The 15939-nt window shown below is 40.3% G+C and overlaps 1 protein-coding gene across 2 annotated transcripts in view; it reads left to right on the top strand.

Annotated features, from left to right (window-relative positions):
• Nucleotides 1–15939, top strand: part of UMAD1 (UBAP1-MVB12-associated (UMA) domain containing 1) — a 339161-nt gene that overhangs the window by 310425 nt on the left and 12797 nt on the right. The window contains exon 6 of one of the 2 annotated variants that reach the window (XM_065939073.1): nt 6111–6138. The exons of the other annotated variant lie outside the window; for it this stretch is intronic. Within the exon in view, the coding sequence (XP_065795145.1) occupies nt 6111–6123 (13 nt within the window). The 3' untranslated portion in view covers nt 6124–6138. Of the gene's footprint in view, nt 1–6110; nt 6139–15939 lie in introns of those variants that run through there. 2 annotated transcript variants of the gene reach the window in all.

Consider the following 15939-nt stretch of genomic DNA (forward strand, 5'->3'; position numbering starts at 1 on the left):
TAAATCAGTTCTTTTTTGAAATTCCAAACACCAGGGAAGTATCACATCATGTGGGAGAGAGTAGGATAAATAAATTTGGGAAAGCAAACACCATAGAGAAAAGATGTTTTGTAATTCAGTTCAATTGAGCTGAAATTCAAGTCAGAAATATGCTAATGCATTTGGAGGAAGATTAAGATTTAGGTGCCCAAAGGCATGGAGAGCTTGAAGGAGAAAAGAAACTGACAATTTAGACCAGAGGGATTCTACAGGGTGCAATGTGGTTTCTGCTGGTTTATCACTATACAGATCAGGAACAAACTCCACATGAAGTGCTGTAATGAACAGTTCAAAAAGACCAGAGAGTTTCCCATATCTCAGGCACATGTCAAGTGTGATGGTAGGTGTTTGGGATAAAAAAATGGATGAGAGACAGCCTGCTCATTAAGAGGTCACCATATATTAGAGAAATGAGAGACATAAACAGATAATCCCAGTAAAAGAAGATGGAGCAAATGCCTCGAGCATGAGTAGTGTAAAGGAAACGGAATTTGCTTTGCCTGAAGAAATCAAGAAATGTTTTGTGTGCGCTCAGTCGCTAGTCATGTCTGACTCTTTGTGACCCCATGCACTGTAGCCTACCAGGATCCTCTGCCATTGGAATTTTCCAGGCAAGAATACTGGAGTGGCTTGCCATTCCTACTCCAGGGGATCTTTCCGAACCAGGGATCAAACCCACATCTCCTGAAACTCCTGCATTTGCAAGCAGATTCTTTACCACCAAGCCACCTGGGAAGCCTCAAGATATGCTTTGGAAAGGGGTAATGTTTGGATTGGAACCTGAAGGATGACTAATAAGAGTTCTCTGGGCACAAAGAAAACAGATGCAGAGAATAAGGTGCATCTAGGTGATGAGTTCAGGGCCTGTGAGGTTGGAGAATGTGGGGTCAGACAGTGGAGGGCCTTCTGTACTATGCTGAGGGGTTTGGTCTCAAGCAGGTAAGAGAAAGATAGCATTCCTAGCTTTGAACCAGGGGGATGACCGATTTCTCTGGCTGGGAGAGGGAGGGTAAAGCTCAAGCCTTGAGGTCACTGCAGTAGAAGAGCCAGGAGATGAGAGGATGGATTTCATAGACACTTTGGAGATGGAATGAATAGACTTTCATGAGGTATTAAAGGTTAGGGATGAGGAAGAGGGAAAGTTGAAGGGGCCTCAGCTCCTAAAATGGTGATGCCATTGACTGAGACAAAATACTGGAAAAAGAATACAGCATTTATTCCTGTAGTAGGGTAACATAGGGGTGGGGGTGGGGGGAGGGTGTGGTGAGGCTAGCAAATCTGTTGTTAAAATCCTCCTTGTAGAGTGGAGACGTCTCCAACTCAGAGAGGGTCAGTCAGAAGTGTCCTCACACTGCCTCACCCTTCTATGTCCTTGAGGAAACTCTCAGTCGTGTCCAACTCTTTGCGACTCCATGGACTAGCCCGTCAGGCTCCTCTGTCCATGGAATTCTCCAAGCAAGAATAGTGGAGTGGGTTGCCATGCCCTCCTCCAGGGGATCTTCCCAACTCAGGGATCAAACCCAGGTCTCCTGCATTGCAGGCGGATTCTTTACTGTCTGAGCTACCAGGGAAGCCCTGAGGAGACTCAAGGGGTCAACGAACATTCCATTGGAATTTTAATTTTTAACCATATGTATAAAACAATATTTTGAAAAATTTTAAAAAATAGGCACATTCAAGTGTCACATACAAAATGATAACCCAATAGAGGCCAGCAACATGCTTCATGGCCTCCTCAGGTTAAACCTCTTGGTGCACCCCTCAGGACAAATGAAGCTCCTTCTTGTTACAGAAATGGTAACTTGTTTAGGAACTCTATTTCCCACAGTTTAGCATTGTGATCAGGAAGAACCTTGATAATATGCAAGAAGAAATCACAGAAATAAATTTGTTGCTGAAGCTCATGTAAGATGATAATTTTTACTTATCCCCTAATTTTAATTTTAGGTATTATCAAAACAGTCTTGTTTTTTCAGTGAATTCGAAAAAATGTGATAAATTTGAACTAATACAATGTTTACTAAAAATATTCTTCCTATCTATTTTATATATTTGTGTGATTCTTTGTAAGATTTCTTCTGCAAAGAGGGTTCTGCTTCTAAAATAGTCTTTTAAAAAACTGAATGTAAAGTGCTTCTTTTCTAAACTACTTTTTCTACTGACTTTTATTTCTGAGAGTGTTAAGCAAGTCTTCAATTTACTGGACTCATTTAAAATTCTAACCCCACCCTTTCTCTTTCCTCACACACATCCATATTTTTCTCCCTGCTTCCCACTTTGCCCTCTGAGCTTCATATTTGTGTAAGACAATAACAGAAACAATCTGATTTGGCAGGATAATAATCAACCAAAATGTGTCTCTTCTGTTTTTCATTTTGCTTGATTGCAACATCAAAATGCAAGAATGGGTGAATTATTTCGAAGTCTGGGCTTTGCGAACACCTGTTTACAGATGTGAATGTGTGAATTTTCCTACTAAATAATAACAGTAGCTTACTCTGTCATTTTCACACTTTGACTGCAAAAAAAAAAAAAAAAGTGGCCTGGACATATCCTGGCAAAATATATTCAAAGGTTATGCCAGCAACTGATATTTTCATGGAAGAATAAAAATGTATATTAGAACTTATAGCTACCAAAGGGCAAAGGCGAGGGGATAAATTAGTTTCAGATTAATAGATATACACTACTATATATAAAAGAGATAAGCAACAAGGGCCTAGTGTATAGAACAAGGAACTAAATTCAATATCTTGTAATAAACTAGAGTGGAAAATTCTGAAAAAGAATATGTGTGTGTGTGTGTGTGTGTGTGTGTATATCTGAAGTACTTTGCTGTATACCTGAACACTGAAAATCAAATATACATCATAAAAATTTTTTTTAATTTAAAAAATGTATGTTAGGACAATTTACACTTATTTTATTCCTCTATACAATCTTATATAAGCAACGATCAACTCCTCTGTCCTAAGTAACTTTTTAATGTGTTATGTGAATCCATCATCAGCTTCTTGATTGGGTTTCAAGCACTAATCAGGTCCCTCACAAGTACATCGGATTCTTAGACATCATTCATCCATCATGAAGAGTAAGTAGGATCATAATGACTAATCACATTAGCATAATTTAAAAATGCAAAGCATGAGTAGCTTTTTTCCCCAAGATTTGTAGTAAAAACATACACACAATAAGACTGCAATGATTCATTACACCATTGACTTGTTTATATTATAACATATTTATGTGCCCAGCAGAATGAAACCATAAAACCACCATTAACAAGCAGAGGAAAGAGATTCTTTTTTTAACTGAATTACATGAATTCAGGATGAACACACAAAAAAATTATTTCAAAGAAGGGTAACTGCTGTCTTCTGGTGTCCTCTAAGACATTACAAAATCCAGTCTCACTAGAGATCTTTTTAGTAACCTATATTTTGTACTTCCCACTAAGAACCACTTTCTTCCCATAAAGCCAAACAGTGAGTTCCAGGTGAAGTCACTGCCTATCACAGAAGCACTAAGGAAAATTTTCACTAAGGGAAAATTCATTCTTAGGAAAAACAAACAAAACCCTTTACTACTGGGGGAAGATATCCCACTTACAAATAGTATATCAACACCCAAATGGATATAAGTTCACTGACTCCCTCTCAGGACTTCGAGTGTCTGCTTTAGGGCTGAATTGGCCTGCTAAATGTTTGCCAGGCACTAAGCAAGTTGTCTTAGATGCAACTATGAAAAATGACAAATGGTTCTTGCCTTCTACAAGCTTACCATCTAGTGAGGAAAGCAGAAAGGGAAACAGGCATTTAAATGATAGTATTGAGGGTTCTGATCTGGAGGGATTAACAAGCAAAATGTCCCAAAGGGGAGGGTGTAATGACAGTGTTGATTCCTGGAAGTCAAGCAGGAGTTCAGGGGAAAGGACACCAGCGTCCAAAGCCTTCCAAGCAAAGGGTAGGTAGCCTGGAATATTCAAGGAACTGAGAATAGTTTGCGATCAAATGTCTCTTGAATATTTGCTGGCTGCATACAGCTAAATCATAGATTACAAGGGAGAAAGGGGCAAGACACAAAGCTAGAAGAGATTCAGGGGACCAGATTTATCAGCTTCACAAATATACAAATATACCAGAGCATAAGATACACATGGCATCTGCCCTTAGGAGCCGATATTTTAGTAGGGGAAACAGACTTTTAAAAATCAACATAATGTCAAATTGCCATCCATGCAATGAAGAAAACAAATGGCTGCAACGGTAAGAGAAAGAGCCTACTTAACATGGTTTCCAAGAGGACGTCTCCGAGGAGATGAGATCTGAAGGATGAAAAGGTCAGATCATGAAGGGCCTGGTGAACTTTATTAGGGAGTTGGGGTTTTATCTTGATGGTTATCTATTAGTTTGAGTAAACTTCAGGAGATAGGGAAGGACAGGGAAGCCTGGCATGCTGCAGTCCATGGGGTTGCAAAGAGTCGGACATGACCTAGTAACAGAGCAAAAGCAATCCATGTTTAAAGGTTTTAAGTAGAGGAGAGTTGCAATCAACTTGTATTTTAGACAAATCATTCTGACTGCTGTGCAGAGTCTTGAGGAGGCAGGAGGAGAAGGTAGGGAGCTCAGTTAGATGGCTTTTTCCAATGAACTGGGTGAGAGATGATTTCCTAGTGCTAGAATATTTTAGTGACAGTGTATTAGGTAAGGGTAATATTAAAATCTTTAAAATCAGTTTTGCATGAGCATTAATTCATCAGGATGGTTGGTAGCTTTAGCCTTGAGCAATGTCTACGGAATTGATGTTTTCGAGCTGTGGTGCTGGAGAAGACTCTTGAGAGTCCTTCGGTCAGCAAGGAAATCAAATCAGTAAACCCTAAAGGAAATCAATCCAATCCTGAATATTCACTGGAAGGACTTATGCCGAAGTTCCAATACTTTGGCCACCTGATGGGAAGAGCCGACTCCTTGGAAAAGACCCTGATGCTGGAAAAGATTGAAGGCAGGAGGAGAAGGGGATGACAGGAGATGAGATGGTTGGATGGTATCACCAACTCAATGGACATGAGTTTGAAAAAACCATGGGAGATAATGAAGGACAAGGAAGACTGGCATGCTGCAGTTCATAGGGTCACAAAGAGTTGGACACGATGGAGCGACTGATCAAAAACAAGGGTCTGCAGACATCTCTCTGCTAGGCCAGGCTGGATAGGCAGCTGGCACCAGAGGTGAGGCCAACACAACTGGAGCTTAGACTAGCAGCTCTTTGCAACCAGTATGGGAGAACTGATATTTCAATATTTCAGCAACAGATGCAGCTGTACTTGTCTGGCAATTAGGCATGGAGAGCCAGGAAAGATCCAGGAGATGGTTAGGAAAGAGAAGGCTTACATTTTGGTCATGCATGAAGTGAGCAAAAGGGAGGGGCTATTGATGAGACTCTGGTTTCTGTTGGGCAACCAGGTAAATTCATTTATTTATTCAGTCATATTTATTCAGCACTTTCTGTTTGACACCTGAGAGACTTGAAATGTCAAGTGGGCAACTAGATATGTGAGGCAGGAAAAGGGTAGGTGGGGGGAAGACCTGGGCAGGAGGAATAAAGGTGGGAGTTTTCAGCAAGTCATTTAAAGCTAAAAAGTGGATGAGGTCCCCAAAGGAGAGTAGAACAGAACCCAAGATGGAACCCTGAGTAACTTTACCATTTAGAGATTGTCAAGAGAAGATTGATGGCAGAAAGAGTGGCTACTGCCATACAAGGAAAACCCATCCCGTGAGGTTTCAGAAGCTAAGAGTGGAGAGTGTTTCCAGGAGCAGGGAGTGGCTGGCTATGTTGTAAGCGGTGGCGAGAGTGAGTAAGAAAGAGAGGACTGGAGTCTCTGAGGTATTTAGCAACACAGAGATTGCTGGTGACTCTGATAAGAGCCATTTCAGAGGGCGGTGAGCACAGAGGTCAGATTGTCTGGCATTGGGGGTAAATGAGAGGTAGGGATGTAGAAACGGTAAGTACAAGACGATTGCTTGCAGTGATGTGGAATTTTGACTTTTTTTTCCTTTTTTTTTTTTTTTTAGGAAAGAGGCTTGAGGAAGTTTAATTGCTACTAGGGGAAGCAGTAAGGTATTTTGATAGATTCTAGGGGTCAGCAAACTAGAGCTCCTGCCTGTTTTTGGAAATAAAATTGTATAGGAACCCAGCCACTGCCATCCACTTATGTATTATCTATAACTGTTTTTACACTATTAGAGCTTACTTAGCTTAGTAGTTGTCACAGAGATCCTATGACACAAAGCCAAAAATATCTACTCTCTGACCCTCTTAGAGAAAAATTTGGATTAAACTAAAGTATTACATGCCCATTTAATTTCCACAGAAACACATACAAATACGTACCATATATAAATGCATACCTAAAGACAAACTAACAATTTCCCAATGAAAATTCTCCCTCATTAGTTTACCAATTTATCAATTAAAAAAAAAAGACTTAACTACTGTTCTTCTGCTCATACTATATGTCCATGGTTCATGACATAAACACAGTTTATTCACTGTGGCAAAACTAGGCCTGGTGCTAAGCCTGAAACGTGATAGGTGCCCAATAAATTCTGATGCCCAGTAAACACATATGCGTTTCTGCTGAGACACAGAAGAGAAGGTGTTGTACTAGGATGCTGCACTAGGGAGCTGCCTGAACCAAGAGGTCTTTTTAGATTCGGGTCACTAGCAGAGGATGGCCAGGGTAGACGAACTTACTGGGAACCATCCCCGTGAGGTTTGTGGAGGCTAGGCCAGAGCACATTCTTCTAGAATGAGTCCGGGGAGTGGGGGAGAAATGGCTTGTGGGCATCTAAAGCTGAAGAGGATCCTTGATGTGAAAACAAGGTCACAGAGTGGCAGTTTGTAGTCTGGCAGCAGGAAAGGGCAGTCTGTATGGCTCTTTGTTGTAATGAAACAGAGAGTAGAGATGAGCTGGATTCATGTACAGTTCAAGCCGACTTATTCCTTAGGAGCTTGTGTTGCTCTGTTCAAAAGTAGGTTAAAGCAACAAGTCAAAAAATGGAAATTTCCACAAATATTTTGTTTAACTGAAAACAAGTGTGTATTGGTGAGCAATCTTTTGACATTGGGGCAAGGCCTTTGAGCACAGAGCATTACTCTTGAATAAAGCACACCCATAACATATTAAGGCTTCCCTGGTAGCTCAGCTGGTAAAGAATCTGCCTGCATTGCATGAGACCCCAGTTCGATTTCTGGGTCAAGAAGATCCCTTGGAGAAGGGATAGGCTACCCACTCCAGTTTTCTTGGGCTTCCCTGGTGACTCAGATGGTAAAGAATCTGCCTGCAATGCAGGAGACCTGGATTCGATCCCTGGGTTGGGAAGATCCCGTGGAGGAGGGCACAGTAACCCACTCCAGTGTTCTCACCATGGAGAATCGCCATGGACAGAGGAGCCTGGTGGGCCACATGGACACGACCGAGCAACTAAACACAGCACAGCACATAACATATTAACTGAGATTTAAAATATGGGTGTCTTTCAAAGAGAGTGAAAACTTGCAGAGAAAGGGGAATGGACCTGAGTGCAGAATTCTTCTAGTGTTTTTCCCACAATCTACTGCAGCTATATCACTCACACTTTATGAAGCTTTTGACTTATTCATAGAAACAACTCTTTTTGTCTTTGTATTCCATCTATTTATGTAATACTTAATGAAACCACATCATTAAAATAACAAAATGCAACTGTCATAAACAGATGTGGGAAACAACTGTTTCTCAGGGAGCATACAATTCATATGAGAGGCTAACCTACTTTGTTCTGTATGTGGGACTGCTGGGGGATAGAGGGAGTGAGCAGTGATTCTGGTGAATCCAGGAAAGCGAGTTAAGTGAAGACTTTCTCTGTGAGGGGAGTAGAAGCCTGTAATGGGGCCCCAGCTGGTGCTTCCTGAGTCACTGACAAGCTGCCAGCCTGGGTGGGTCCCCTGAATATTGATTTGGGGCGGTTGTCCCAAGTCATCACACCCTAGGGACTGTGCAGTATTGTGCATTGGAAAGCACGCCGTGCACACTTGCTTTAGCTTCTTCTAAAATGTAGTATGTGGAATAACAGCTGACTCCTCTTCACAATGAAACTACTAGAGAATTACAACTGCCAAGAAACCAGCCTTATATATCACCTAGCCGATTTAGCTTTGCAAGGCATAGTTAACATTTTCAAACTGCTGAATCTAGACAGTACCATCTCAGTAAGCATATTCTGGCAGCAAGTCACCTTGTAACAAATAAAGAATACCCAAAAGAGCAGGCAAAGATCACTGGACAATATAAAAGTCGGTAATCAAAGCAGTGGTTAATATGTTTCCACGAACTGAGACTGGAGCCCACCTTTTGCAGCAGATGCCCAGTCAGCTTTCTAGTTTATTTTATGCTAAGATTGCATTAATAAAAAATGATTCTATTCTCTGCTGTCAATACTTTGGAAAATTATTTCCAATAGTTTGGAAACAAGGGAAATAAGATTTCCCTGTAAGAGTTAACTGCAAAATCAAGAATGTCATTGATTAAATACAGATATGCCATCTCTCAAGAGACAGAGTACTTCTGATACGAAACCTTTTATAATACACAATGTTCTATATCAAGACATTAATCAATAGTAGAACTTGGAGGGGCTGAAAAGGGTCAAATACTAAGACTCAGAAAGGTTACATGCTATGTTCAAGGTCCCAAAGTCAACGATGAGTTAATCTAGTCTATGACCTAGGTCTCCCAGCTCCTAGTGTTTTTGTTATTACAGCACCCTACTTCTTACTGGAATTTTCTGATTAGCTGGGACCACTTCATCCGTAGAGATCTGGTTACTACAACTGAGGAACAAACTATCCTACAACTCAGTGATAAAACACTATTTGTAAACCACCAGTGGTAAAACAACCATTTGTAAGGCTTACTGGGTCTGTGGGTCACAATTCAGGCAGGGACCCTGGGGATGACTAGGGGCTGAGATCTCCTGAAGTCATTCCCTCATATGTCTGCTGACATGGTGGCTATTGTGGGACCTTAATACCTAAGAGCAGCCCCTCCATGTAGCCTGAGCTTCTTCACAACATGGTGACTGGCTTTCTAGGGTGAGCATCACAAGAGAGCCCGGCAGAGGCTATACTGCCATTTATGACCCAGCTGGGAAGTCCACAACATAACACCCAACATGACATCCACCTCTCTTCTTTTCGTTGAGGCAGTCATCAAGTTCTACCCTGGTTCAAGAGGAAGGAGATGGATCTTCACCCCTTGATGGGAAGTGGCAAGGTCCTGGAACAGCAATGTGGGGCCAGAAATACTGCTGTGGCCACTTTTGGAAATTACCATCTTCTGCAACTAGAATTAAAGACCTTCTTTACAAGGAAAAAAAAAGGGGGTGTGTGAAAAGAGGGAGCTGAAACAACTAACAAATCACACCTGAAGGCTGAGTATGCCTGCTCCCATTTCTCTCCCTCTGGGGAATCTGCAATCTGTGCTTACTGCAAATTGAACAGGAATAAAGCATTTTAACTCAACATGATTGAAGCTTTTATTGAATATTTCATTTAACTGTCTAGTTTGGTGGGTTGGAAAGTATGTTTATAGGATATATCCCTAGCATAAAAGCCTTTGCAATGAGGAAAAAGGGAAAAACAATTTTAATTGAAGAAATTATTTTTTAAAAATAGATCATGGACTAGACTGAAAAGAAAACATCAATAAATCTCCTAAAGCACAAAGTGCACAGACATGCTCTGACCACAGAACAATAAAACTATAAATTAGGAACATTTAAGCAGAAATTTCCCACCCACTTGGAAATTCAAACATACCCTTCTATATATCTCTTGGGCATAAAGGAGGAAATATGATTGCGATCATAGAATATTTAGAAAATAAAAATAATGAAAACATGCAAATCAAAACTCATGAAATATGTCTAAAGCTATATTTAAGAGGCACATAAATCAGTGAGGAATGAATAGCAACAAGGCAAGGAGCACCAGCAATGGCTGCCACTTTCTATTCTCAGAGCTTTACATGTGAGGATTAAATGAGTCAACACAACAACCTACAGGCAGGTACTATTATTTTCATTCTCAGTTTACAGAGGAACGAATTGAGACATAGGAGGGATGAGTGATTTAAGCAAGATCACCCATCTAGCCCCTATTTTTCCAGGCACTGGGGTTACACAGTGACCTAGAAGGTAAAGGCCACGCTGTCTTAAAATTGTCAGCTCCTCACTAACGCCAGGCCACAGTGGGAGGGCCGGATCCTCATAAGGACTGCACCAATGCCTTCCTGGCTGGGAGGAGCAGAAGTGCCTCTCCGCGGCTGGGTGATGGCAAAAACCATGAAGCTAGACTAGGCCTTCTTGGACAGCCCCCCGTCTGGGAAGGAGGGAGGCCTTGTTACTGCCAGGTAGGGCTGGAAGTCCAGGCTCCCCGTGTGGTCACCACTGGTTCTGTGAGGAGGGAAGGGAGGACCGCATGTGTCATCCCTGCCTGGTGGGGAGAGAAGTCCCAGCTCCCTATGTATCCCTCTTGGATGTCACCTATGCCACCCTATGTCACCACTTTGGCAGGTGTGTTGGGGTGCCTTGGTACAGTGTGGTGGAGGCTGAAGTCTAGGCTTCCCTCTAAGACTGCTGGCATGGGTGGGAATGGGTCAGTGGTTTTCTGTGGTTTTGGCTAGAGTAGAGCTTTTCGTGCGTGTGTACTCAGCCATGTCCAACTCTTTGCCATCCCATGAACTGTAGCCCACCAGGCTCCTCTGTCCATGGGATTCTCCAGGCAAGAATACTGGAAATCCAGGGGATCTTTCCTGACCCAGGGATCGAACACACATCTCCTGTATCTCTGGCATTGGCAGGCAGATTCTTTACTACTGAGCCACTTGGGAAGCCCAGAACTGTTTAGATAATTCTAAAAGTTTTCTGTTTCACCAGGATGACCCATTCCTGGTTCTCTGTCTAGGCAAAGCAGGCTTTGGTTAAGGGTTTTTTTGTTTTGTTTTGTTTTGTTTTGTTTTTGTCTGTTCCTGTTGGTATTTGTGGGTTGCCAGCTTCTTCAGCTCCAAGTCTGGGATTTTTGAGGCAAACAACCAACCAACATAGAAACTAACCATATGTCATTCTTCAGGTCTCAAAGCCCCTAGCTGATCTGCCTTCTTCTCTCTACCTCTCAGACTCCTTAGGTTTCTTTTATATGTAATGTCCAAGGGTTTTTAGTTTTACTTAGCTGGATGAATATGGGAAAGTACATCAACTTCCTCTTCCCAGGAGAAGTTGTCTCTTATTTCAAGAAAAAAATAATCTGAGAGAATGTGTTCATTCTCAGGGCAGGAGCATGACAGGGCAGAATGACAAGAGAATCACTCACTGGTGGTGATGGGAGGAGGAAGAAGAAAGGGCGGGATCCTGTGCACAGGTGAACAGGTTGGCCTTAGATATGAAAATGGATAGTTCATCTGAAGTCACAAGGGGGAAAGCTGAGACTCTATTACAAATGCAGAGAGGTTGGTGGTGGGTGGATGAGGACGTGCTTCAGTGTTAGACTCCATCGTCTCAGTGGAATAAGGGAAGGTTCCCTGAGAAAGGGAAGCCTTGGGGTTTGCAGAGAGAAGCTGCTTTCAAAGATGGTAGAGAGAACTGATTAGAGAAATACAGAAGGATTGCTAAACATCCTGAAACTACATGAACTTTGAAGGAAGCTAGTTGGCATAGTTGCTTGCTTTCCTCTAGAACCAGGTACAATGTAGGCAGATAAGTAAGGGACTTAATCAATAACTGTGCTTGGTCAGATGATAGGAGGGGAAAAAACAAAAGGACATGGAGAGTGTGTCTAAGGGAGTGATTATGATGATGGAACACAAAATCAGTACCACAGCATGGCACAGCTCCAGAAGGTACTGTTTATATTGTATTTTGCAATAGAGGGACCCCGCATAGACTCTAATATGGATGAGGGAGAACCTAGGTAAATGGACAGTAAATATTTGGGAGGGTGAATGAACTGGGAGTCCTCATAGAGTTAAAGAATTGTTAAGGTGGGACTGGTAAATGAGAGGCATCCAAATACAGGAGATGATGGCCACAGAGACGATATCAGAAATTGAGATTTAGGAGGTGAAACAGGTATTGGAAATGAAAAGATCTAGAATATGAGAGGTTACAGCTGAAATGAAGTGGAGGATGCTTAACAACCTAGATGCCCTTAACAAACTTCCCAATGAGAATAAAGAAAAACAATGACTAAAATATATAAATATATTTTTAAATGCATCAATGACCTGGTAGTAAAGTAAGGCCAAAATGAACTCAAAGTGAGGTCCTAGTGAGATGACCCAGGCACTGATACTGGCCTTTGTGCTGAGGACTTTTGACAAATCAGAGGATCTTGAATTCCAGTGTTCACAACCTTGAAAGATATGGATGATATTTGACAAAGCCCAGGTCGAGCAATAGAGGGCAGTCTCAAAGACAATCCTACATAAAGCTCAAAAGGGTATACTAGAAATAAAACTGTTCCCATAGCAGACAAGAAGGACATCTACTTATCTTAAAATTTGGCACTGGTAAAGGGAAAAAAAAATCTTTCCTGACAGTTTCTAAGTACAAGCTAGCCCTCATGTGTGAGTTTTTTTTACTGGACTAGCTCTGTCTACCTCAGTAGTCTTCAAACCTTCAAGCTGAGAATTCAGTTTAAAGTGGCCCTCTTTCAGCAGTAGCCATGGGCATCTGCCAGAAACACACACAAATCCCTTTTAAATGAACTCCCTTTAATCTTGACTTCAAATAATTCCCATATAAATATGTGTCCACAGTTAAAAAAAGAAAGGCATGATGAGTGAGTCCCAACAAAACAACAATAAACTCACATCACCCACGCAAATATTAGGTATTGGAAATATCAGATAGTATAAAATTTATGTACAATTTATAATGATGGAGAGGCAGACAGTAGGGAGTCATCATTTGCAGGAGATAAGATTTTTACATAGAAAATATAACAGAATCTATATATTAAATAGAATTAAGATTTTTAAAGTAAAATTGATGCTTATAAGGTCAATATTTTAAAAATGCATTTCTGTATACCAGCAACAAATAATTAGAACATGTAATTAAAAGATGCCACTGACAGTAGTATCAAAAATATTAATTACTTAGGAAGAGACTTAACAAAATCCAAGTAAGGTCTGTATATATAAAATCATAAAAAGATTGAGCAAGATTAAAGGAAACTTAAATAAACGGAAAGAAATACTATGTTCATGAATAGGAAGATTCAATATTATAAAGTTGCCATTGCTTTTCAGATTTGATCCACAGATTTATTTTATTAAATTTAAAATCCCAACAAAGTATTTATTTTGACTGGTGGGCATTGAGGGATGGATAGTGGATTGCTAAGCTGATTCTCAAGTATGTTGCAGCTGACACTGAAAATCAGTTGAGCAAGTATAAGCTTTAAAGTGATGCTGAGAAAACTGGTTATTCATATAGAAAAAAATGAGTCTGCACTCCTACTAACACCACACACCAGAGGTCAATTCTATGTGTATAAAATACTCAAAATTTGGTATAGCTTTAAACATTTTTAAGTAATAGAAGAAAATGATCATTAAAGAAATCTAGTCTATATTCTATACAGAATCTAATCATGAAGAGTTATGAATCAGAAGTGCATACAGTGACATGAAAAGTTGTATAGTAGGCAAAAGAATTTACAGAATAATATGGTATCTCATTTGTATAAGAAGCATAAAAATACACATATATAAGCATATAAAGTGTTTAGTTAGTACACCAAAAAGTTAACTGTGTTGGGATCTGGATGTTGAATATTAGAATTATGTTTAGGGCTTTTCCTTTTGATTTCCTCTCATTTTTCTTTTTTTTTTTTTCAATAAAATTTTTATTTATTTATTTATTTTTCCTTTTTTTTTATTAGTTGGAGGCTAATTACTTCACAACATTTCAGTGGGTTTTGTCATACATTGATATGAATCAGCCATAGAGTTACATGTATTCCCCATCCCGATCCCCCCTCCCACCTCCCTCTCCACCCGACTCCTCTGGGTCCTCCCAGTGCACCAGGCCCGAGCACTTGTCTCATGCATCCCACCTGAGCTAGTGATCTGTTTCACTATAGATAATATACATGCTGTTCTCTCTAAACATCCCACCCTCGCCTTCTCCCACAGAGTCCAAAAGTCTGTTCTGTACTTCTGTGTCTCCTTTTCTGTTTTGCATATAGGGTTATCATTACCACTTTCTAAATTCCATATATATGTGTTAGTATGCTGTAATGTTCTTTATCTTTCTGGCTTACTTCACTCTGTATAATGGGCTCCAGTTTCATCCATCTCATTAGAAGTGATTCAAATGAATTCTTTTTAATGGTTGAGTAATATTCCATGGTATATATGTACCACAGCTTCCTTATCCATTCTTCTGCTGATGGGCATCTAGGTTGCTTCCATGTCCTGGCTATTATAAACAGTGCTGCGATGAACATTGGGGTGCACATGTCTCTTTCAGATCTGGTTTCCTCGGTGTGTATGCCCAGAAGTGGGATTGCTGGGTCATATGGCAGTTCTAATTCCAGTTTTTTAAGAAATCTCCACACTGTTTTCCATAGTGGCTGTACTAGTTTGCATTCCCACCAACAGTGTAAGAGGGTTCCCTTTTCTCTACACCCTCTCCAGCATTTATTGCTGTAGACTTTTGGATAGCAGCCATCCTGACTGGCGTGTAATGGTACCTCATTGTGGTTTTGATTTGCATTTCTCTAATAATGAGTGATGTTGAGCATCTTTTCATGTGTTTGTTAGCCATCTGCATGTCTTCTTTGGAGAAATGTCTGTTTAGCTCTTTGGCCCATTTTTTGATTGGGTCATTTATTTTTCTGGAATTGAGCTTCAGGAGTTGCTTGTATATTTTTGAGATTAATCCTTTGTCTGTTTCTTCATTTACTATTATTTTCTCCCAATCTGAGGGCTGTCTTTTCACCTTACTTGTAGTTTCCTTTGTAGTGCAAAAGCTTTTAAGTTTTGTATAGAAATGAATGAAAATGAAAACAAAACAACCCAAAACCTATGGGACACTGTAAAAGCAGTGCTAAGGGGAAGGTTCATAACATTACAGGCTTACATCAAGAAACAAGAAAAAAGCCAAATAAATAAGCTAACTCTACACCTAAAGCAACTAGAGAAGGAAGAAATGAAGAACCCCAGGGTTAGCAGAAGGAAAGAAATCTTAAAAATTAGGGCAGAAATAAATGCAAAAGAAACTAAAGAGACCATAGCAAAAATCAACAAAGCTAAAAGCTGGTTTTTTGAAAAAGTAAACAAAATTGACAAACCATTAGCAAGACTCATTAAGAAACAAAGAGAGAAGAACCAAATTAACAAAATTAGAAATGAAAATGGAGAGATCACAACAGACAACACTGAAATACAAAGGATCATAAGAGACTACTACCAGCAGCTCTATGCCAATAAAATGGACAACTTGGATGAAATGGACAAATTCTTAGAAAAGTATAACTTTCCAAAACTGAACCAGGAAGAAATAGAAGATCTTAACAGACCCATCACAAGCAAGGAAATCGAAACTGTAATCAGAAATCTTCCAGCAAACAAAAGCCCAGAACCAGATGGCTTCACAGCTGAATTCTACCAAAAATTTAGAGAAGAGCTAACACTTATCTTACTCAACCTTTCCAGAAAATTGCAGATGAAGGTAAACTTCCAAACTCATTCTATGAGGCCACCATCACCCTAATTCCAAAACCAGACAAAGATGCCACAAAAAAAGAAAACTACAGGCCAATATCACTAATGAACATAGATGCGAAAATCCTTAA

Source organism: Muntiacus reevesi, chromosome 6, assembly GCF_963930625.1.
Source record: "Muntiacus reevesi chromosome 6, mMunRee1.1, whole genome shotgun sequence".
Classification (NCBI taxonomy): Eukaryota; Metazoa; Chordata; class Mammalia; order Artiodactyla; family Cervidae; genus Muntiacus; species Muntiacus reevesi.